The 24697-nt window shown below is 46.2% G+C and overlaps 1 protein-coding gene across 2 annotated transcripts in view; it reads left to right on the top strand.

The window, feature by feature from the left end:
• MAP3K4 (mitogen-activated protein kinase kinase kinase 4) overlaps positions 1-24697 on the top strand; it is a 185035-nt gene that overhangs the window by 80072 nt on the left and 80266 nt on the right. For both annotated transcript variants that reach the window (XM_075339782.1, XM_075339783.1), the window contains exons 3-5: positions 1216-2600; positions 7172-7429; positions 23790-23936. In XM_075339782.1, coding sequence (XP_075195897.1) covers positions 1216-2600; positions 7172-7429; positions 23790-23936 — 1790 coding nt within the window. The remainder of the gene's footprint in view (positions 1-1215; positions 2601-7171; positions 7430-23789; positions 23937-24697) is intronic.

Here is a 24697-nt window from a genome sequence, read left to right as displayed (position 1 = left end):
ATATGGTGGACTACCTGACATCAGGAAAAGTAGTCCTCTAATGATAATCTACTGCTGATTAATCAGTGATTTTATCAAACCTACACTAAGCAGGTGATCAGCCGACGTGCTGGGAAACATGCAGACTCACCATGTGAGCCCACATCAAAGGGACCCACACAGTCTATGACATACCGGTTATTTGTCCAGATCCAGCCATACAATGTATTTATTCCATCGTAGTGATTCCTGAAAGAGGACCAGTCATCTCATCTGACAAGTCAGTTGGAATAAACTAGTAATGAAATAACAAGGCTCAGGCTCCTCTGCATTGCGCTTGTATGTATGAGTGAATCGACAGCATAGTTATTACCATTTCTCTTGTTAATAGTCTTGTTTGCTACACAGTCCGACATGGTCAGCAATGATTGCAGTGTCAGAATGTTCAGGGACAAACACCACAAATATGGATAAATTATTCCAAAATTTTATAGGGAACCTGTCAGTCACTTAATGCTTCCAAAACCATGAACAGCATGAATCAGAGATTGACAGCACAATAGCACCTAGCTATGATTTTCTTTGAAACACTCCAGCGTTCCAAAGAAAATTTACATTTAAGATCTGGCCTGGGACTATTGTGAGAGCCCTGACTAGTCCGCTGCGATCACCGGCTGGCTTCTCCCCACACTGCTTTAGAAGAGCATTTCCAAGAAAGACATACCTGGCTGCAATTGTGCAGGCTCTGATTCATGTTGCCTGTGGTTTGGACAGTATGAATCTACTGACAGATTCCCATTGAGGAGGAATAACAGTGTGTTTGTGTTATTTTACGCGGGAATTCAAATAATCTATCCGAAGAGCAGGTATGTGATGAGATATTTCACCAGGGGACAAAGCCTATTTGTGCCTCCATATAAAGCATGGGTATGCAGAGGGAACATATTGCCATAAGAGGTCCTTGGACATCTGAAACATATGTGTAGCATTTAGAAGCGTTTACAAATCCAAAGTTTCTTTTAGTCCTCTGATTTTCTAGATAAAGATGTTCTAAAATGTTTTGCAAGTGATATTTAATAAAGAGAATTATATGACAGTACATTTAATGGTGGATAAATGAAACTTGCACCAGTTCCTAGTTACGAGATTGGTAATTGGTATAATTTGGGGCATCTTGGGTGAAAAGCATTTTTATGTGATTATTTAAAGTCAAATTTCTGTGTTTTACTTTTTCAGAAAAGATGAGCACACCAAATCAGACACCTCAGAAAGAAGGAAGTAAAAACACTGATAATGTAGAGGATCACAGCTATCGTCAGGAGAAGAAGAACAGAGCAACTCTCAGGACGACAGAACGAGATCGCAAGAAAAATGTGCAATGTTCTTTTATGCTGGATCCAGGCTGTGGATCTTTGCCAAAAAAATCCATACCCGATGTTGACCTTAATAAGCCTTACCTCAGCCTTGGCTGCAGCAATGCAAAGCTACCAGTGTCTGTGCCTGTTCCTCTTGCCAGGACCACACGACAGACCTCCAGAACAGACTGCCCCGCTGACCGCTTGAAGTTTTTTGAGACTCTCCGTCTTCTACTTAAGCTTACTTCAGTATCCAAAAAAAAAGAAAGGGAACAAAGGGGTCAGGAAAACACCTTTTCTATGTGGTTTAATAGATCGAATGAACTCTTCTGGCTGGAGCTTCAAGCATGGCATGCTGGCCGCAGTATTAATGACCAAGACTTGTATCTTTATACCGCTCGTCAGGCCATACCAGAAATAGTCAATGAAATACTAACTTTTAAAGTGAATTATGGGAGACTATCTTCTGTCAGCAATGGGGGGGATCTCAATGGGACTTTCTCTGAGGGGACTTGTACCAGCCCTCATGAAGCTGCTGCAGATGGTCACTCAAGCTATTATGACCACATCCAGAAACAAAGGGTCTCTTTTGAGCAAGTAAAACAGATAATGGAGCTCCTGGAGTATATTGAGGCACTTTATCCATCTTTACAGGCTCTTCAGAGAGACTATGAAAAATATGCTGCAAAAGACTTTCAAGCACGGGTGCAGGCACTCTGTTTATGGCTTAATATAACGAAGGACCTGAATCACAAGCTCAGGATTATGGGGACTGTTCTGGGTATCAAAAATCTTTCTGACATTGGCTGGCCAGTGTTTGAAATATCTTCACCACGTCCATCAAATGGCCCAGAAGAAGAGGGCACTGACCTCGAGCAGGAAGGGATTATGAGCACCGAAAGCTCAGGAACTTGTACAGAGGAAAGCGAAGATGAAACTGAGGAGATGGACAATATGTTGAATGCCTGTCCGGACTCTGATGACAACTTAAACAGCAAAGTAAAGGTCCATTTTAATAAACAGGACAGCAATCTTCTTAAATTGGACAGATTTGTGTCAGAGGATGACTCCTGCTGGACAACTTCTGAATGCAGCCATGACAGTGGTTGTAGTAGGGATTGTTTGACTTCAATATACCGACCATTTGTAGACAAGGCATTAAAGCAAATGGGGCTGAGAAAGTTAATTTTAAGGCTCCATAAATTAATGGATGGCTCACTCCAGAGGGCACGCACAGCTTTGATAAAGACTGATCAGAAACTGGAGGTTAGTGTTCTTGGGCTTGATGTGTATACATGAAGTTATGTATATGTAATATATGTTATATCTAGATACCTCTCAGAAACCAAACCACCTCATTTTGAAGACCTGAGACATTTTAGGCTACTTTCACACATCCGGTTTGAGCCGTGCGACTCAATCCGGCTGTGAAACCTATGCAACGGATGCGGTGAAAACACCGCATCCTTTGCATAAGTTTTTACATGCGGCCGGTCCGTTTTTTTCCGGTTGCGGCACGCTACTGAGCATGCGCAGTGGAAGAAACCGCATGCGGCGGCCGGATGCGTTTTTTTTCTGCATCGCGCCGCATCCGGCGTCCATAGGCATGCATTGAAAAATGCGCCGCAGAGGCTGGATGCGGCGCGATGCGTTGTTTTTTTTCCGGAGCAAAAAACGTTGCAGGCAACGTTACATCCAGCCGCGGCATCGGCTAAATCTGCCGCATGCGGCAAAAACCGGACCGAATGCAAGCCCATGCGGCACAATACGGCACTAATGTAAGTCTATGCAAAAAAACTCGCAACCTGCGGCAAAAAAAAGGTTGCGGTTTTTCTGCAGAGCGCCGTATTGTGCCGCAGAGCAAAAAACGGATGTGTGAAAGTAGCCTTAGAGAATACGTAGTTTAACAACAGTCTGAGGTAGAGAAGTCTGGGCAGAGAGGTAAGAAGAGTCTCCCTAGCTTTTTTTCCCCCCCAAACACTTGGCTTGACTGCTAGATCTCTATTCGCTTATGTCAGTCAGACAGTTGTGCTTAGAAGCTCGAGGGAGCTGCCCAGAGTACTCCTCTACCTGCCTGCACTCTTCCCCAACCTTGGCTGTGCTTTTCCAAGCACTTGGGGGAATTTATTAAGATAAATGTTTTTTATGCTAGTCCTAATAAAATACGTGCTGGAGTAAAATTTATTAAGATGCCATGTGTCTTAATAAACTGTGATTTTCTGGCATTCAAGCTCTAAGAGAAGTGCATTTTATATAACCCATGGGCTGATTTAGACTTGCGCGTTCCAGCGTAAAATTGTTGGGCCTCGCCTGACTCCCATACCTTTCTGCTGAGCTGCACTCATTATTATTATTTATTATTATTATTATTATTATTTATTTTATTTATGGGTTGTTTTTTTTTTTAAAGTGGCACAAGCAGAAGAAAAAGTTAAATCATTGCAAATTATGGCTTAAATTTAGGGGGGGGGTTTATTTCTTTTTATTTTGACAATGATAAACTCCTCCTTTATTGCCAGACTTAGTTGTTTGTAATGAGGGATGACTGAATGTGGATCAGTCTACAGGTTTCATTTATGAAGGCAGTTATCTAGAGAGGAAAGCTAGAGCCATTAGTAACTGCTTAAACACGCACTGCAATAAGTCAGCTCATCCTCCAACTTGTATGAGGCTCCTAGGATTCGCATGGAGTGGCCTTGGTCCGAGCCATACAGCATTGAGAAAAGAAACCATAGTTATCCAGCGATGCAAAGAAACCAGTGTCGCAGACGTAAAAAAATCCAGGCAGACCGTGGCATTAAAAATGGCAAATGTCCATGCCCCCCCAACCACCTGCTTTTTCCCGGAGCAACACACTTTGGCGATACCTTATGGCTGTTCCTCGGTCAAAGCAAGGGGGGGTGGGTATGGACATTCACCATTTTTAGTGCCACAGTCTGTCTGGATATTTTAACATTGATCTCTTGAAGCTGGTTTTATGTCTGCAGTACTGGTTTCTTTGAATTGCTGGGATACCTATGGTTGTTACGAGGTTATTTATATCTGATGTGACCAAATAGCCATTGAAAAATAGAAACATCTACGGTAAGCTGGCTATCCTTTAGTTTTTTCATATTTTGAATAGCAATTGAGTGCAATACAGTATATGATCTAATACATAGCAATTTAATAGAAATCTCTACATATAAAAATCTATATAAAGTATGCTGTTTTCTGGTTTGCGTACACCTTTTCCTGATCTTCAGAATCTCTATGCCAGAGCACAAGTTTTAATGAGGTTGATGTGAAATTTTTCCTTTCTGTTACTAGTAAATTATCTCTGGATACAAATACTGACAGCAGATGTTTCAGTTACTAGAACAGGTGCATGAAATGGAGGAAAAAAAAGTTTTATTTTTGTTTTAATATAATAATTTTATTACCTAATATTGAACAAAATTAAGTGTTTTCACTCTGTGCTACTTATAATACATGTTTATGATAGGGCTTATTGTAACTATATAATTTACTGCTGTTAAGAAGGTTTATAATAATACTGCTGCTGTTATTCAGCCCATGTAGCTTGATCAACAGCTCCTAACACAATGATGAATTGTCAAACGGAAAGATGTCCATACAAAGTCCCCCTACACACTGACATCACTCAGCACCTCACGCAGTATGTTGTCCCCTTACACACTGACCTCACACAGTACCTCACAGTACCCCACACAGCCCCTATGCACTGACCACACAGCCCCTATGCACTGACCACACAGCCCCTATGCACTGACCACACAGCCCCTATGCACTGACCACACAGCCCCTATGCACTGACCACACAGCCCCTATGCACTGACCACACAGCCCCTATGCACTGACCACACAGCCCCTATGCACTGACCACACAGCCCCTATGCACTGACCACACAGCCCCTATGCACTGACCACACAGCCCCTATGCACTGACCACATAGCCCCTATGCACTGACCACACAGCCCCTATGCACTGACCACACAGCCCATATGCACTGACCACACAGCCCCTATGCACTGACCTCACTTAGCACCTCACACAGTAGGTTGTTCCCACATAGCCTCCTATGCACTGACCTCACTCAGCACCTCATGCAGTAGGTTGTTCCCACATAGCCTCCTATGCACTGACCTCACTCCACACCTCATGCAGTATGTTGTCCCCACATAGCCTCCTATGCACTGACCTCACTCAGCACCTCATGCAGTATGTTGTCCCCACATAGCCTCCTTTGCACTGACCTCACTCAGCACCTCATGCAGTATGTTGTCCCCACATAGCCTCCTTTGCACTGACCTCACTCAGCACCTCATGCAGTATGTTGTCCCCACATAGCCTCCTATGCACTGACCTCACTCAGCACCTCATGCAGTATGTTGTCCCCACATAGCCTCCTATGCACTGACCTCACTCAGCACCTCATGCAGTAGGTTGTTCCCACATAGCTTCCTTTGCACTGACCTCACTCAGCACCTCATGCAGTAGGTTGTTCCCACATAGCCTCCTATGCACTGACCTCACTCAGCACCTCATGCAGTAGGTTGTCCCCACATAGCCTCCTATGCACTGACCTCACTCAGCACCTCATGCAGTAGGTTGTTCCCACATAGCCTCCTATGCACTGACCTCACTCCACACCTCATGCAGTATGTTGTCCCCACATAGCCTCCTATGCACTGACCTCACTCAGCACCTCATGCAGTATGTTGTCCCCACATAGCCTCCTATGCACTGACCTCACTCAGCACCTCATGCAGTATGTTGTCCCCACATAGCCTCCTATGCACTGACCTCACTCAGCACCTCATGCAGTAGGTTGTTCCCACATAGCCTCCTATGCACTGACCTCACTCAGCACCTCATGCAGTAGGTTGTTCCCACATAGCCTCCTATGCACTGACCTCACTTAGCACCTCATGCAGTATGTTGTCCCCACATAGCCTCCTTTGCACTGACCTCACTCAGCACCTCATGAAGTATGTTGTCCCCACATAGCCTCCTATGCACTGACCTCACTCGGTACCTCACACACGATGTTCTCACAGTGTATAGGGGGCTCACACAGCCCCCTATACACTGACGTCACACAGCACCACATTCAATTTGATGTCCTCACAAAGCATCTCACACAGTATGATGTCCCCACAGTTTCCTGGAAGTACTGACCATTTAAAAAAAAAAAAAAACCAAAGCTCTGGTCTGTGCTGTGTATTGAGGCACATTTGGCATGATGTAGTGATGTCGTCATTCCTTTTACACTGTCACATGCAATGCTAAGTGGAAGAGGGAGCTGGCATTTCCCTGCTCCATCATTGTAGTCACTAGTATCTGCTCTATGAGGATGCAGATACCAGAGCAATTGCGACACCAGGAGGAGGGTAGCTACATGGTATAGGATGCCACTGTTTCCAGGCCTCTGACTGTCCCCAAAGGGCCACATCTGGCCATGGCCTGCACTTTGCCCAGGTCAGTGCAAAAGAAACAAAATCACCAGTTTGTTTTTAATGCTCTGGTTTTCCTTGTTATGTAACTTCAGACACTTATTTCACAAAACTATTTTCAGAAATAAAGTAGGGGTAATAAGAGGGATATTTAGTGCCATTAGGAAGTCACAGTCTGTTCTTTTTGTAGCAGATAAACATTTTGGTAATGTTAAGAGCACAAGGCTTTTAGGTTTTACGGAATAAGTAATATCTACCCTTGGTACAATTTATGCCCATTTAGCCTGATTCTGAGAGTTGAATTATATGAGTCAATGCCAGGACTTGATGTAATTTCCAATGTTTTAATATTGATGTATTTTGTGTTTTATTCCATCCAGTCTTCAGGATTCCCGGACCTCATGTTGTGTTCAGACTATTTACCGGACCTTTTGAAGCAATCTTCTAGTTCAGTGCAAACCTTGGACCTGTCATGTGACCCGATCTCATTAGAAGAGCTGAATGCCATGGACTTGCCATCATTTGAGCCGGCCTTCCTAGTCCTGTGCCGTGTTCTTCTAAATGTAATTCATGAATGTCTCAAATTGAGATTGGAGCAGAGACCAGCTGGGGAGCCGTCTCTTCTCAGCATTAAACAGGTAGCTATAGAATGCACCGCGGCATGTCTGGCCGTCATTAGCTGTACAAACCGAGTGCCTACATCTTACATGGCAAAACCAACAGTGAGTCTTCTCTTTTTACAGGATGGTTGAATATAAAATACAGTCTAGTCTTTTTTGTGTGCTGTCCGTTTGTGAAAGCATGAGAAATGTTTGGTCATGGCCAAAAGTGTTGGCACCCTCGAAATTGTTACAGAAAATTAGGTATTTTTCTCAGAAAATTATTGCAATTACACACATTTATTTACTTTGTGTATTGGAACAACACAAAAAGCCGGAAAAAAGGCAAATTGGACATAATTTCACACAACTCCAAATATGAGCTGGGCAAAATTGTTGGCACCCTCAATTTAATATTTGGTTGCACACCCTTAGTAATAACTAACTGCAATCACTACCTTTAACCATCAGCAAGCTTCTTACACCTCTCATCCGGAATTTTGGACCATTCGTCATTTACAAACTGCTTGTATCTGAATGGTTACATCTTCCAACAGCAATTTTAAGGTCTCTCCACAGGGGTTCAATGGGATTTAGATCCAGACTCATTGCTGGCACATCAGAACTCGAGAAAAGAGCAAAAAAAAAATCCATTGAAAATGTATTATATATGTCATAACCAGAGAAGAATGGGCAACATAATCCCAGTGAGGAAAAAGTGAACACACATCCACTAAAAGGTTGGAGAAATAATGTGGACTGAGATGCGCTAGAATTAAAACATAATTTTTATTAACTAGTATTAAAAATGTAAGGACCAGACAAACATATAGGCAAGTACAATAAGCACAACAGTGTTTAACCCCTTCAGCCCCCGGGCACTTTCCGTTTTTGTTTTTTGCTCCCCTTCTTCCGAGAGCCGTAACTTTTTTATTTTTCCATCAATCTTGCCATATAAGGGCTTGTTTTTTGCGGGACGAGTTGTACTTTTAAATGAAACCATAAGTTTTACCATATAGTGTACTGGAAAACGGCAAAAAAATTCCAAGTGCGCAAAAATTACAAAAAAAGTGTGATCGTACAATAGTTTTTGGGATATTTTTTTCACGGTGTTCACTATATGGTAAAACTGATGTATCTATGTGATGCCTCAGGTCAGTGCAAGTTTGTAGACACCAAACATGTATAGGTTTACTTGTGTCTAAGGGGTTAAAAAAAATTCCCAAGCTTGTCCAAAAGAAGTGGCGCCCGTTTTGCGCCATTTTCCAAAACCCGTAGCGTTCTCATTTTTCGGGATCTGAGGCTCAGTGACAGATAATTTTTTGCGTCTCGACCTGACGTTTTTAACGGTACCATTTTTGCGCTGATGCTACGTTTTTGATCGCCTGTTATTGCATTTTGCGCATAATTTGCGGCGACCAAAAAACGTAATTTTGGCATTTGGAAATTTTTTCTGGTACACCATTTACTGATCAGATTACCGTATTTTTCAGACTATAAGACGCACCGGACTATAAGACGCACCCTGGTTTTAGTGGAGGAAAATAGGAAAATAAAATTTTAAGCAAAAAATGTGGTCATGACACATTGTTATGGGGCGAGGATCTGCTGCTGACACTTTTATGGGGGTAATGTCCCCAAATTCTCTACTAAGGTGCCGCATCCTGGTAATGATCCTCCCTGCCTGGTATATACAGTATATGTCCCTCATCCTGCTATATACCGTAATCCTGCCATATGGCCGCATCCTGCTATATACTGGCATGTTGCCGCATCCTGCTATATAACCCATCATGGCATATGGCCCCATCTGGCTCATTAATATGCCCCCATCTGGCTCATAATATGCCCCCATCCTGCTCATAATATGCCCCCATCCTGCTCATAATATGCCCCCATCCGGCTCATAATATGCCCCCATCTGGTTCATAATATGCCCCCATCCTGCTCATAATATGCCCCCATCCTGCTCATAATATGCCCCCATCTGGCTCATAATATGCCCCCATCTGGCTCATAATATGCCCCCATCTGGCTCATAATATGCCCCCATCCTGCTCATAATATGCCCCTATCCGGCTCATAATATGCCCCCATCCGGCTCATAATATGCCCCCATCCGGCTCATAATATGCCCCCATCCGGCTCATAATATGCCCCCATCCGGCTCATAATATGCCCCCATCCGGCTCATAATATGCCCCCATCCGGCTCATAATATGCCCCCATCCGGCTCATAATATGCCCCCATCCGGCTCATAATATGCCCCCATCCGCCTCATAATATGCCCCCATCCGCCTCATAATATGCCCCCATCCTGGTGTATGGCCGCATCCTGTGGCACATAAAAAAAATAAACGTTCATACTCACCTCACTTTACCTCACTCCCTGCAGCATCGCTCGTCCTCCCGTCTGTGTCAGCGGCAGCGCCGCTGATTGGAGCCGTCCCCGTTACCCTGCTGGATCGCGATCATCTCCTGTGTCTGTGCCAGTGTCCCGGCGGCTGCGTGTGGACACGTGCGCACAGCGATGACGTCATCACTGTGCGCGCAGCTAGTCTCCACTCAGCCGCCGGCACAAACACAGGAGATGATCGCGATCCAGCAGGGCAATGGGGACGGCTCCAATCAGCGGCGCTGCCGCTGACACAGACGGGAGGACGAGTGATGCTGCAGGGGAACGGTGAGTACTGTACAGTGATTCACTGCTCCCCGCGCTGATGATGATGATGATGCACGGGGGGCAGTGAATACAGACGCACATGATCACTCCAGGCCGTAGTTGCCAGGGGTGATCATGCGAGCCGGCTGTTCATCCCCCGCCCATCATCCCGCCCACCTGTCAGCGCCGGCTTCAGCGCTGAGGGATGATGGGCGGGGGATGGGCGTGCATATTAAATGAGCGGGTCCACGTGGTCACGGCAGGCTGCTACAGCCTGCTCGTGCCCCCGATGACCCGCTCCACCGCAGCACCCACATTCCCCGCAGCCACATTCAGACCATAAGACGCACCCCCCACTTTCCCCCAACATTTGGGAGGAAAAAAGTGCGTCTTATGGTCCGAAAAATACGGTAATTGATTTTATATTTTGATTGGGCATTTCTGAACACGGCAATACCAAATATGTGTATTATTTTTTTAACCCTTTAATTTTCAATGGGGGGAAAGGGGGGTGATTTGAACTTTTTAGGTTTTTTTTTTTTTTTTAATTTTTTAAAACTTTTTTTTTTACTTTTACTAGTCCCCCTAGGGGGCTATAGCAATCAGCAATCCTATCGCTCTGCACTGCACTATCTGCAGATCTCAGCTACAGAGCTGAGAACTGTAGATTTGGTGCTTTACTTTAAATGCCGGCTGTATTCCGGCATTGAGAGGATGTGAGTCATGTTAGCTACAGGCGTCATCACATGACCCTGTGCTACCATGGCAACCACGGAAAGTCACGTGATCGTGTCATGTGACTTCCGGTGGGGGCGGGGTAAGTGACTCATGGCGGCGCGCATATACATATCGCTGCCAGATTTTGACAGCGATATGTAATGGGTTAATGGCCGCGGGTGGAAGCTATTCCACCCGCGGCTAGCAGGCACACATGTCAGCTGTTGAAAACAGCTGATATGTGCGCGGATCTCCGCCGCCTGCCCGTGGCAGGGGGTGGGGCTTAACGGCACACGATCCATGACGTACCCAGTACGTCATAGGTCGTTAAGGGGTTAAAAAGGACACATGTCCAGAACAGATTTTTTGGTCTCTGTAGTCTGGGTTTCTCCACATGAGATACAGCAATATATTTTCATGGAAATTGTGATTTCTGTACAGTCAATTACATTTGTATCTAATCATTGACTTTTACTGTGCTTAGTTTACTTGCCTAGATGTTTGTTTGGTCCTTCAATTTTTAATACTATTTAATACAAATTATGTTTTAATTCTATTGCATCTCAGTCTGCTTCTTGAAGTATTTTTCGGGTTCACTGGCCTGATGGGAGACCCATGACCTAGAAACCCAGTTTTCTGACTCTGCACTACATTGTGATAATGTTCAGATTTCATGATGCTTTGCACACAGCTAAGGCACCCAGTGCCAGATGCAGCAAAACATCTTTGAACATCCACCATATTTGACTGTAGGTACTGTGTTCTTTTCTTTTGTAAGACTCATTCTGTTTTTGGTATACAGTAGAATAATGTGCTTAACCAAAAAGCTCTATCATTGTGTCATCTATTCACAAGACTTTCCCAGAAGGATTTTGACTTACTCACGTACATTGTGGCAACCTGCAGTATAGCTTTTTTATGTCTCTCTGGCAACAGTGGGGTCCTTCCTCCTGAGTCTCCTTCCATAGCATTTAATTTCATTCAAATGTTGACGGATAGTTGACACTGATGCACCCTGAGGGCTCATGCGCACATAACTGCTGAATATTCTGCAGCGATTTGACAGCACATGTGCTCGTCAAATCGCTGCAGAAAGACTGCATAATCAATGCAGTTTTTTGTTTTTTTTTTGTTAAAAAAAAATAAAGCCGATTTCATGCGCTATGGCTGCTGCCCCCACCATAGACAGAGTGGGAGCTGCATCCATAGAGCACGGAATAATCGCCATGCTCATTTTATTAACGCACGGATTTGGGTCAAAATTTTAGCACCCAAATCGTGGTATTCATAAAAGCATCGTGTGCACATCTCATGCACAATCTACATAGATCGTGCAGGGGACGCAGGACGCATGCATGTACGCTGCAGTGCAATACGCAGCTTAAATGCATGTGAGTACGCAACGTGCGCATGAGCCCTGAGCCTGTAGGACCGCTTAAGTTTCATTGGAATTTGATCAGGGCTGCTTAGCCACCATCCAGACTTTCCTGAGTTGCAATCTTTCATCAATTATTTTTAATTTCATTTTTTCCCTGCCATCCACTTCTAGGGAGATTAGCTACAGTGCCATGGATTGTAAACTTTTTGATTATGTTTCGCACCGTGGACAAAAGCACATCAAGATCTCTGAAGATTGTTGATATTTTTCAACAATTTTTATTCTCAAGTCATCAGACAGTTCTCTTCTCCACAATTTTAGAAACACGTAAACAATTTTGTCCAGACCATTTTGTGTGTTTTCTGTAAAATTATGTCCAATTTACATAGTTACATAGTTACTAAGGTTGAAAAAAGACCTAGGTCCATCTAGTTCACCCTTCCTCCACCAGTTCTACATTTGGTCACAAAGTCATTTATAACCAACAATGTTGTGTGTAGTGAGGAAATCATCCAGCCCTTTTCTTTGTCGCTCCATTGGGAGACCCAGACAATCTGGTGTATAGCTACTGCCTCCGGAGGCCACACAAAGTATTACACTTAAAAGTGTAAACCCCTCCCCTCTGCTATACACCCTCCCGTGCATCACGGGCTCCTCAGTTTTTAAGCTTTGTGCGAAGGAGGCACACATCCACGCATAGCTCCACAACTTAGTCAGCAGCAGCTGCTGACTATTTCGGATGGAAGAAAAGTGGGCCCATATAGGGCCCCCAGCATGCTCCCTTCTCACCCCACTCTGGTCGGCGGTGTTGTTAAGGTTGAGGTGCCCATTGCGGGTACATAGGCAGGAGCCAACATGCTGTTTTCCTTCCCCATCCCTGCAGGGCTCTGGGTGAAGTGGGATCCATAATCGGTCTCCAGACACTGGGACCGTGCTCCCTCCGCAGCCCCTGGGAATCTGCTGGACAGGAGCTGGGTATCGTCAGGGACATGGCCCTGCTACTGTGAGGTACTCTGTGTCCCCTTGGGGACGGCGCATGGAGAGCTTGTGTCATACACGCTGCAGCACTGCTGGGCGTGTTAGTGCGCCGGGACTACCGCGCTGACCGCGCTTGTTGCCGGCCGCGCTTATACTCTAGTCCCCGGCTTCTGCGGCCTAGTACCGCATATTCCAGGTGCTCTGTGTCCCCGTTGGGACGGCGCATAAAGCACCTTGGGCCCAGACGCTGCAGCGACTGCGGCGTGCGTGTGGGTCCGGGACTACCGCGCCGACCGTGCACTGCCGGCCGGCCGCGATTTCAACTTTAATCCCCGGCTTTTGCGGCCTAGTATGGGATTCTCCCGCCCCCAGACCTGCCAGTCAGGGAAAAGGGCGGGACGGTCGGTATGACGCCGACAGTGAGGGCTGTAGTACATTGAGCTGTCCTCCGCCCCCCTCACTACCCACGCTGAGGCACCAGATTCCCGCACTTTTTTGTGACTACGCCCACGCCTCCCTCCTCCTCAGAGAACGCCGTCAGCCATGTTTTTCAGCAACTTCTGGCTGCAGCTGAGGGAGACCCGGGGCAGAGAATCTGGTGGCTACAAGCCACATCCGCAGCCCCTGCCGGACAGGAGACGGAGTATCGTCAGGGACACCCTGCAGCTACAGGTACTCTGTGTCCCCGTTGGCACGGTGCATGAAGCACCTTGGCCTCAGACGCAGCTGCGACTGCGGTGTGCATTTTTTGTCCGGGACTACCGCGCCGACCGTGCCTGTTTGCCGGCCGCGGTTTTTACTTTAGTCCCCGGCTTTTGCGGCCTAGTGTGTTAAACTCCCGCCCCTGAGCCTGCCAGTCAGGGAGAAGGGCGGGATGGTCGGTATGTTGCCGACAGTGAGGGCTGGAGCACACCTCGCTGTCCTCCGCCCCCCCTCACTGATCACTATAGACCACCGGATTCCCGCAGACAGAGCCCTGCATCATAACGTAGGGAGGGCTGGAGCATACGTTGCTATCCTCCTTCCCCCTCACTGAGCACTGGGGGGCACCAGTTTTTCAAAGGTGGTCTTCCTAGGGTGTTGTCCCCCCCTTGGTGCCGCAGTGTATATATATATATATATATATATATATATATATATATATGTTTATTTAGAACCTCTTGTGCGCCTATATTACGGGCACTGCACAGATGACAGCGACAGAGTTTGCATGATGAAAACTTCGCCGGCGTTCCCTGTCCAGGCGGCAGGGACAGAGTTACAGCTTTGCTGAGAAACTCTCTGGGTCATTTTCACTATCCATGTCTCAGGCTATGGACAAATGGTCGGCTAAGAGACTAGGAGTTTGCAGTCCAGACCGGCCCCTTACACAGGCCCGGGCACTGCGGGATCGCCCCAGGCCTCTATCGGTCTGCGACGAAGCGTGTTCCTGGGGTGGCCTCTAGTTATTACGTGGTAAACTCCAGCACGAACCGCAGTCCCAGTCCAGCTAATGCACAGATACTGTCCAGAAGCACACCTTCCCGGACAAGCGTTTTACTGAACGCCTTATAACACACGTTGTCCCTTCCTCTCTGACGTTGTTAAGGTTTCGGCTCAGTGTCATAAGGTGCCCTCCAGTCTCTGGACTGGCGGCTAGATCAGTAGTAGCAGTGGCTGGCGGGTCCACGCTCAAGAATGCCACGGACAGACAGATAGAACTCCTAATGGAATCCATCTATGAAGCCATAGGCGCGTCCGTTGCCCCGGCCTTTGCAGGGGTGGGCACTCCAGGCTATCTCAGCTGCTCTGTCTCAGATCAATGCGGTCATCCTGTGCTCCGCAATTAGCGTCTTTGACGTCTCAGGCGAGGGTAGTTTCATCCTCCGCCGGGCACAGAGAACCTTTTCTGCATGGCGGTCCAGGTCAGGGGAGTGGTCCCCACATGTCCAAGACCGATGTAGGAGACATTCTGTCTTACGGTCACAGGATAAAGCTCAGTTCTCGTCCTCCGACTCGTTGCTTCACAGCATCTCCGTCCCCCGAGCGAGCCGATGCACGTTTCCAGGCGGTGAACACTCCGAAGGCAGGAGGAGTTGCGATCCTCGTTCCCCTTCAAGAACGTAGTCGCGGCTTTTTACTCCAGCTTGTTCGTGGTACCAGATAGGACGGATCACCCCGCCCCGTTCTGGACTTCAAACTGCTCAACGGACAGAGAACCTGACGGTTCCGGATGGAATCTCTCCGCTTGCCATCGCCTTTGATGGCCCAAGGAGGCTTCCTAGCATCAATCGACATCAGGGATGCTTATCTCCACGTGCCGATTGTATCAGGATATCAGCACTTCCTGCGCTTCGACATAGGGAACGAACACCTTCAGTTCGTGGCACTAACTTTCGGCCTGGTGACAGCTCTACGGGCCTTCACCAAGGTCATGACAACTGTGGTAGCGGTCCTACTCTCTCAGGCAATCTGCTGGTCAAGGCCCCCTCTCGGGTGGCATGCCAGCACAGCCTGAACATGGCTCTAGAGACTCTCCAGAGATTCGGGTGGTTCATCAATTTTTCCTAAAGTCAAAATTGACACCGGCCCAATCACTGACATATCTCGGCATGGAGTTTCATACTCTCTCAGCGATAGTGAAGCTTCCGCTGGACAAACAGCGTTCACTACAGACAGGGGTGCAATCGTTCCTTCGAGCCCAGTCACACCCTTTGAGGCGCCTCATGCACTTCCTAGAGAAGTTGGTGGCAGCAATAGAGGCAGCTCCGTTTGCGCTGATTCATCTGCGCCCACTTTAATGGGACTTTCTCCGCAAATGGGACAGCAAATCGACGTCCCTCGACAAGGACGTTGCTCCTTCTCGGGCAGCCATGGCCTCCCTTCAGTGGTGGCTTCTTCCCACTCTTGTCAAAGGAAAAAGTCCTTCCTGCCCACATCCTGGCCTGTGGTCACGGCGGACGCGAGTCTGTCAGGGAGTCTTCCTCCGCCACAGGGCTCAGGGTACATGGACCCAGCAGAGTATTCCCTCCAGATCAATGTTCTGGAGATAAGGGCAGTGTTCTAGCCCTAAAAGCGTTCCAGCCATGGCTGGAAGGCAGGCAGATCCGAATTCAGTCGGACAACGCCAAGGCGGTGGCATACATCAACCACCAAGGCGGCACAAGCAGTCGGCAAGCCTTCCAGCAAGTCCGGCGGATTCTGCTGTGGGTGGAAGCCACAGCCTCCACCATCTCCGCAGTTCACATCCCGGGTGTAGAAAACTGGGAAGCAGACTTTCTCAGTCGCCAGGGCATGGACGCAGGGGAATGGTCTCTTCGACCGGACGTGTTTCAAGAGATTTGTTGCCGCTGGGGGAAGCCGGACGTCGACCTATTGGCGTCCCGGCACAACAACAAAGTCACGGCATTCATGGCACGTTCTCAAGATCACAAAGCTCTGGCGGCAGACGCATTAGTGCAGGATTGGGTGCAGTTTCCCTGCCTCACGTATTCCTCCTCTGGCACCGCTGCCCAGAGTGTTACGCAGGATCAGATCCGACAGCCACCGCGCCATCCTCGTCGCTCCAGACTGGCCGAGGAGGTCGTGGTACCCGGATCTGTGGCATCTCACGGTAGGCCAACCGTGGACACTACTAGACCGGCCAGACTTGCTGTCTCAAGGGCCGTTTTTTCCATCTGAATTCGGCGGCCCTCAACCTGACTGCGTGGCCATTGTGTCCCGGATCCTAGCGTCTTCAGGGTTATCTCAAGAGGTCATTGCCACTATGAGACAGGCCAGGAAACCAACGTCCGCCAAGATCTACCACAGGACGTGGAAGATCTTCTTCTTATCCTGGTGCTCTGATCAGAGTTTTACTCTCTGGCCATTCGCCTTGCCCACTTTCTGTCCTTCCTTCAATCCGGAATGGAAAAGGGGGTTGTCTCTCGGTTCCCTTAAGGGACAAGTTTCGGCGCTTTCTGTGTTTTTTTTCAAAAGCGTCTAGCCAAACTCCCTCAGGTACGCACGTTCCTGCAGGGGGTTTGCCACATAGTCCCTCCTTACAAGCGTCGGCTAGAAGCCTGGGATCGGAACAGGGTGATACCGGCTCTTCAGAAACCACCCTTCAAGCCAATGAGGGATATTCTCTTTCACGCCTTTCGCAGAAGGTGGTCTTCCTAGTGAAGTCACGTCACTCCGCAGAGTGTCTGACATAGCAGCGCTGTCATGCAAGTCCCCCTTCCTGGTGTTTCACCAGGACAAGCTGGTTCTGCGCTCGGTTCTGGAATTTCTCCCGAAGGTGGTATCCTCTGTTCATCTCAATCAGGATACCTTCTTACCTTCCTTTTGTTCTCATCCGGTTCACCAACGTGAAAAGGATTTGCACTTGTTAGGTCTGGTGAGAGCACTCAGACTCTACATTTCTCGTACGGCGCTCCTGCGCCGCTCGGATGCGCTCTTTGTCCTTGTCGCTGGCCAGAGTAAAGGGTCGCAAGCTCCCAAGTCAACTTGGCTCGGTGGATCAAGGAACCAATTCTTGAAGCCTACCGTTCTGCTGGGCTTCCGGTTCCTTCAAGGCTGAAGGCCCATTCTCCCAGAGCCGTGGGTGCGTCCTGGGCGTTGCTGCACCAGGCTATGGCTCAGCAGGTGTGTCAGGCGACTACCTGGTTGAGTCTGCACGCTTTCACGGAGCACTATCTAGTGCATACCTACGCTCGGCAGATGCCAGCTTAAGTAGGCGAGTCCTTCAGGCGGCGGTTGCCCACCTGTAGGAAGGAGCCGTTTTACGGCTCTTTTACCGAGGTATTCTTTTACCCACCCAGGGACTGCTTTTGGACGTCCCAATTGTCTGGGTCTCCCAATGGAGCGACAAAGAAGAAGGGAATTTTGTTTACTTACCGTAAATTCCTTTTCTTCTAGCTCCAATTGGGAGACCCAGCACCCGCCCCTGTTCCCTTCGGGCTGTTTGTTCTTTTGTGTACACATGTTGTTCAGATTGAACTGTTCTTGGTCATGGTTTCAGTTCTCCGAACATCCTTCGGATTGAATTTACCTTAGACCAATTTATAAGTTTCCTCCTTCCTGCTTTTGCACCAAAACTGAGGAGCCCGTGATGCACGGGAGGGTGTATAGCAGAGGGGAGGGGTTTACACTTTTAAGTGTAATACTTTGTGTGGCCTCCGGAGGCAGTAGCTATACACCCGATTGTCTGGGTCTCCCAATTGGAGCTAGAAGAAAAGGAATTTACGGTAAGTAAACAAAATTCCCTTCTTTTGAAAGCTGTTATAGTATCTGCCATTACCTCTTGTGGTAGTGTATTCCACAGTCTGACTGCTCTAACTGTAAAGAACCCTTTCCTATTTAGCTGTTAGAATCGCTTTTCTTCCACTCGCAGTGAATGCCCCCTGGTCCTTAGTACTGTCTTTGGAAGAAATAAGTCATGTGCCAGTCCTTTGTATTGACCACACATGTATTTATACATATAAATGAGATCTCCTCTGAGACGTCTTTTTTCTAAGCTAAACATATCTAACTTTTTCAACCTCTCATCATATGGGAGGCCTTCCATTCCTTGTAATAGTCTAGTTGCCCGCCTTTGAACTGACTCTAACTTCTGAATGTCCTTTTTAAAATGTGGAGCCCAAAACTGAATCCCATATTCCAGATGGGGCCTTACAAGTGATTTATAGAGGGGTAACAATACGTTGGGATCACGGGATCTAATCTCTTTTTATACACCCTAGAATCTTGTTTGCTTTAGCAGCTGCTGCTTGACATTGAGTGCTGCTGCTCAGCTTATTTGTAATGAGAATACCCAAGTCCTTCTCCTGTTCTGTAGTCCCAAGTTTACTTCCATTTAATGTATATGCAGCTATAGGATTATTCCGTCCTAGGTGCATTACTTTACATTTATCAACATTAAATCTCATTTGCCAAGTATTTGCCCATTCTGACATCTTATCCAGATCTTTTTGTAATATTATACTATCAAGGTCAGTTTTTAATATCCTACATAGTTTGGTGTCATCAGCAAAGACTGACACTTTATTAATGACCTTGTGGATGGGATTGATAGTAAAGAGAGTAAAAAGAATCAGTCCAAGCACAGATCCCTGCGGCACCCCACTGCTGACTATGGCCCATTTAGAGAATGTACCATTTATGACTACTCTTTGTTTCCTATCTTTTAGCCAATTCCTTACCCAGTTGCATATTGTGTCCCCTAGTCCTTGCTTCTGGAGCTTTAGTATAAGGCTATTATGTGGTACAGTATCAAATGCCTTTGCAAAGTCCAAATAAATCACATCGGCTGCATTAACAATATCCAGGTTTACACTTACCCCCTCATAGAACCCCAACAGGTTGGTTAGACACGACTTATCTTTCATGAATCCATGCTGTCTGTCAGTTTTATATTATTTTCTGCAACATATTTTTGCATGTCATCCCTTAAAATGCCCTCAAAAACTTTGCATGCTACTGATGTCAGGCTTACTGGACGGTAGTTGCCTGGATCTACCCTCTTACCTTTTTTAAATATCGGTACCACATCAGCAATCCTCCAATCCTGAGGCACCAACCCTGTTACAAGCGAGTCTAAAAAGATGAGATACAGCGGTCTGTCAATTACGGAGCTCAATTCCCTCAATATTCGTGGATGAATGCCATCTGGCCCTCTGGGGATTTGTCAATGTTTAATTTACTCAGACGTAGGCGTACTTCTTCTTGTGTTAAATTAATTATATCGGGTGGTGAACTTTGATTTTTCACTTGTTGAATGATGCCTGTTACAGTCAGTTCCTTGGTGAACACAGATGAGAAATGCCTATTTAATATCTCAGTCTTTTGTTTGTCCTCTATAACTAACTTGTTATTATATTTTAAGGGGCCAATACTATCCTTTGTTTTCCTTTTGGCATTAATGTATTTATAAAAGATTTTGGGATTTATTTTAATGTCATTGGTGATTTTTGTTTCCATAGCTAGTTTTGCTTGTTTGATTTCTTTTTTGCATTGCCTATTGATATCTTTATACTCCTGAAATGCTATTTCTGTATTCTCAGCCTTCAAGATTTTAAACGCCCTTTGTTTTTGTTTTATTATACTTTGTACAGTCTTATTTATCCATAGTGGTTTCTTTTTATTCCGGGACGTTTTATTACCAGAGGGTATAAGTTTTTTACAGGACTCTAGCAGTATATCCTTAAACTTTCCCCATTTATGTTCAGTATCCCCAGTTACCATGACTTTGTCCCAATCTACACATTTAGGCTCTTCCCTTAATTTGTTGAAATCAGCTTTCCTAAAATTCCAGGTTTTAGCATTTCCCCTTTGAAATGTTCTATTGAATATTACGTTGAAGCTTACCATATTATGATCGCTGGTACCCAAGTGCTCCCGGACCTGTAGATCTGAAATTGTATCCGGTCTATTTGACAGGACCAAATCTAGCAAATTATCTCCCCTCGTCGGTTCACCTACCATCTGAGAGAGGAAATGGTCTTGAATGGTAGATAAGAAATTTACAGCTTTTAGCATAACCAGAAGATTCTATGTCCCACTGTATGTCTGGATAGTTGAAATCCCCCATAATAAGAACCCGATTATTATTAGCTGCCTTTTCAATTTGTTCTAGCATTTCACCCTCTATTTGTTCAGGTATGTTAGGAGGCTTATAGCAAACTCCAATTAGCATTTTTCCATTATTCTCCTCCCCATGTACATTTACCCATACTGACTCTACATTGTTGTAGTTCCCCCCAATGTCATCATTCAACACAGGTTTTAGGTTAGATTTGATAAATATACACACCCCACCACCTTTTTTGTCTTTCCTGTCCCTCCTAAATGTACTATAACCCTGTATGTTTGTCACCCAGTCATGGCTTTCATCCAGCCAGGTTTCCGTAATGCCCACCACATCATAATCCATGGTTGACATAAAGGTGGTGTCACACACAGCGACAACGACAACGACGTCGCTGCTACGTCACCATTTTCTGTGACGTTGCAGCGACGTCCCGTCGCTGTCGCTGTGTGTGACATCCAGCAACGAGCTGGCCCCTGCTGTGAGGTCGTTGCTCGTTGCTGAATGTCCTGCTTCATTTTTTCGTCGTCGCTCTCCCGCTGTGACGCACACATCGCTGTGTGTGACAGCGAGAGAGCGACGAAATGAAGCGAGCAGGGAGCAGGAGCCGGCGTCTGGCAGCTGCGGAAAGCTGTAACCAAGGTAAACATCGGGTAACCAAAGGAAGACCTTTTCCTGGTTACCCGATATTTACCTTCGTTACCAGCCTCCGCCGCTCTTGCTGCTAGTGCTGGATCCTGCTCTGTGCACATGTAGCTGCAGTACACATCAGGTTAATTAACCCAATGTGTACTGTAGCTAGGAGAGCAAGGAGCCAGCGCTAAGCAGTGTGCGCGGCTCCCTGCTCTTCACATGTAGCAACGTTATGATCGCTGCTGCGTCGCTGTGTTTGACAGCTAAGCAGCGATCATAACAGCGACTTACAAGGTTGCTGTTACGTCACAGAAAATGGTGACGCAACAGCGACGTCGTTGTCGTTTAGTGTGACCTCAGCTTAAGAGTCTCCAATTCATTCATTTTGTTTTCAAGACTTCTTGCATTTGCCAGTAGACATTTAATCCTATTAACACCTTTATTACTCCTAGCCTCCCCACGTTCCTTGCATGTCCCATCCCCCCCTAATCCTTCATTGACCCCTACCGTCTCACTGTCTCTATCTGCTCTATCTATCCCCTTTTTTGCTCCACTACCCTCCCTCCCCCCAGATCCTAGTTTAAAAGCGCCTCCATCCGTCTGACCATTTTCTCCCCCAGCACAGCTGCACCCTCCCCATTGAGGTGCAGCCCTTCCCTACCGTAGAGCCTGTAGCCGACTGAGAAGTCAGCCCAGTTCTCCATGAACCCGAACCCTTCCTTCCTGCACCAATTTCTAAGCCACATATTTATCTCCCTAAGCTCCCGCTGTCTTTCTAGTGACGCTCGTGGCACCGGTAGTATTTCTGAAAACACCACCTTGGAGGTCCTGGACTTCAGCTTCTCTCCTAGTTCCCTGTAATAATTTTTAAGGACCTTCCACCTGCATCTAACTTTGTCATTAGTACCAATGTGCACCATGACCGCTGGGTTTTCCCCAGCCCCACCCAGCAATCTGTCTATCTGATCCGCAATATGCCGAACCCGAGCTCCTGGCAGACAACACACTGTTCGGCATTCACGGTCTCGGCGACAGATGACCTTGTCTGTGCGCCTAATTATAGAGTCCCCTACCACTAACATCTGTCTGGGCTTTGCTGCACTCCTATTTCCCTCCTTCCTACAGCAGTTGTTTTCCTGGTTGCTAGGAGCAATGTCCTGCTGTAGTGACCCTAGTCCTGGCCCTTCATTCCTAATATCAGCCAAACAGGCATATTTACCAGGTTGTGCCAGGTCAGGACTAGGCTCCCTGACACTTTTCCCCCTATCTCTTCTTCTGTTACCCAGCTACCTACCTCTGGGTCCTGATCTTCTCCACCTCTACCCTCCTCCACAGCCAGAGAAAGCTCAGTGAGCTCTAAACTCTAAACTTACCTTTTTTTTTTTTTTTTTTTCTTTTTGTGGTGTTCCAAAACACACAAAGGAAATAAACAAGTTCATGACAAAACATGTGTAATTGCAATAATCTTCTGAGAGTAATACTTAATTTTTTTGTAATAATTCCAAGGGTGGTAACACTTCCAGCCATGACTGTAAGACAAGGCCTTATGGTTTTAGAGAATAGAGTTCGTTATGGTATGTTTAATGAGGACCTGCCACTAGCTCAAAAGTAGCCAGTTTATGCTGTTATTTTATTCCTGCTTTTTGTGCTTTTTATTTATTTTTTACTTAATTCTATTTTTTATCGTGTTTACAACAGGGCGTGGCTCACAGATTAATAATGCAGAGCGGTGTAAAGACATCCCTCCCCAAAGAGTGCTGTGAGACACCCCCCCCCCCCCCCTCTGAAACACCATCAAAAGGAAATATAAATAAGTAATTGGTATTCTTGGAGAAGCAGCGAGAATAAAATAAGAGCAAACCTGCTCACCTTTAATGCATTGACAGGTCCTTTTTAATCTGTATGTACTGTATTTTTCGCTTTATAAGACGCACCCCCAAATTTGGTGAAGTAAAAGAACTTTTTTTTTTAATAAATGGGGTCTGTCTTATAATGCCGGTGTCCGTCTAACAAATCATATAGGGTATATGTCCCTCATAGCCCCCCCCATCCTAAAATTAGCCCCCTTAATCTGGATATTTGGCTGGCACACGGCCCCTATTGCTGCCCATGGCCCCCTGTGGATGGCAGACATCACCCTGTGTTTGATATGGAATAGAGCTGTAGTGACACAGGCTTAAGATCTACAGCCTCATTTAGATATTATTTCAACTGCTGATTTCTCGATAACAGAGTAACTGGCTGGTCATGTTATGGTATTGCTGGACTTGTCTCTGAAAGAGCTACACGCACATATATATGGTTTGGGGCGTGAAATCCTGCTGACAGATTCCATTTGATGGTATCGCCGTATATTAAGTGCCAAGAATTTTGTTTCCAGCAGTTTGAATGCAATGGGTCCAGTATTGGTAGTGGTTAAGCCAGCATTATGCGTGTTCTGTATGCTCCATCAGAGAATAATGCAGAAATGTATTTTCCCCACAGTTAGTAAGAGAATGCAAAGAGGTCCTGAAAGGCGGGCTGCTTATGAAGCAATACTACCAGTTCATGCTACGAGAAGTAATAGATGATTTTCACAAGCCTGACTGTAATATTGATGCTTTCGAGGAAGACCTGCATAAAATGTTAATGGTGAGCTTTTTTTTTTTTTTTTTTCCCTTCAACAACTGAATAAATCCTTGGGGTATGTTTTCACATTTCAGTTTTTCTAAATGAGTTGTCATATATTTTGTATTTTTTGGACCCCCTTTTAATAAGAATGTGTGTGTATGTGGGAGTTTGTGCCAATCCAGTCAAAAGCTGTTGTAATTGGTGCTCAATGTGTTTGATGGAGGTGAGGTCACAGCTCTATGAGAGCCATCTGGCTCTCCAGTTCCCTCACTTCAAACCTTGTCATTAGGGACTTAATTTTGTGTGCACATGAGAACAGTTAGGCTAGGTTCGCACACTGCGTCTTTTTGACGCTGCGTTTTTGTGTGTTTTTGGCCGCTAAAAACGCATAAAAACGCACCTGCATCGAAAAAACGCATAAAAAACGCATGCGTTTTTGCCGCGATTTGGTGCATTTTTGGCTGCGTTTTGCTGCGTTTTTGATCTTTGCGTTTTGCTGCGTTTTTCAAATGCATTGCATGGGGGGAAAACGCAGAAAAACGCAGGAAAGAACTGACATGTCCATTTTTTTTTTTTAACTCAAAAACGCAGGTAAAAAAAACAGATGTGTGCGGACAGCAAAAATGAAAACTCATAGACTTTGCTGGGGAAGCAAAGTCCTGCAGTTTTGAGGCCAAAAACGCACCCGAAAAACGCGCAAAAAACGCCGCGAAAAACGCACTGTGCGCACATAGCCTTATACTGAAAAACAAACTTTCCCCGACACAATAAGGCTGGAATGG

This window comes from Anomaloglossus baeobatrachus, chromosome 3 (genome assembly GCF_048569485.1).
Source record: "Anomaloglossus baeobatrachus isolate aAnoBae1 chromosome 3, aAnoBae1.hap1, whole genome shotgun sequence".
NCBI lineage: Eukaryota > Metazoa > Chordata > Amphibia > Anura > Aromobatidae > Anomaloglossus > Anomaloglossus baeobatrachus.
This window is presented reverse-complemented; position numbering and strand designations above follow the sequence as displayed.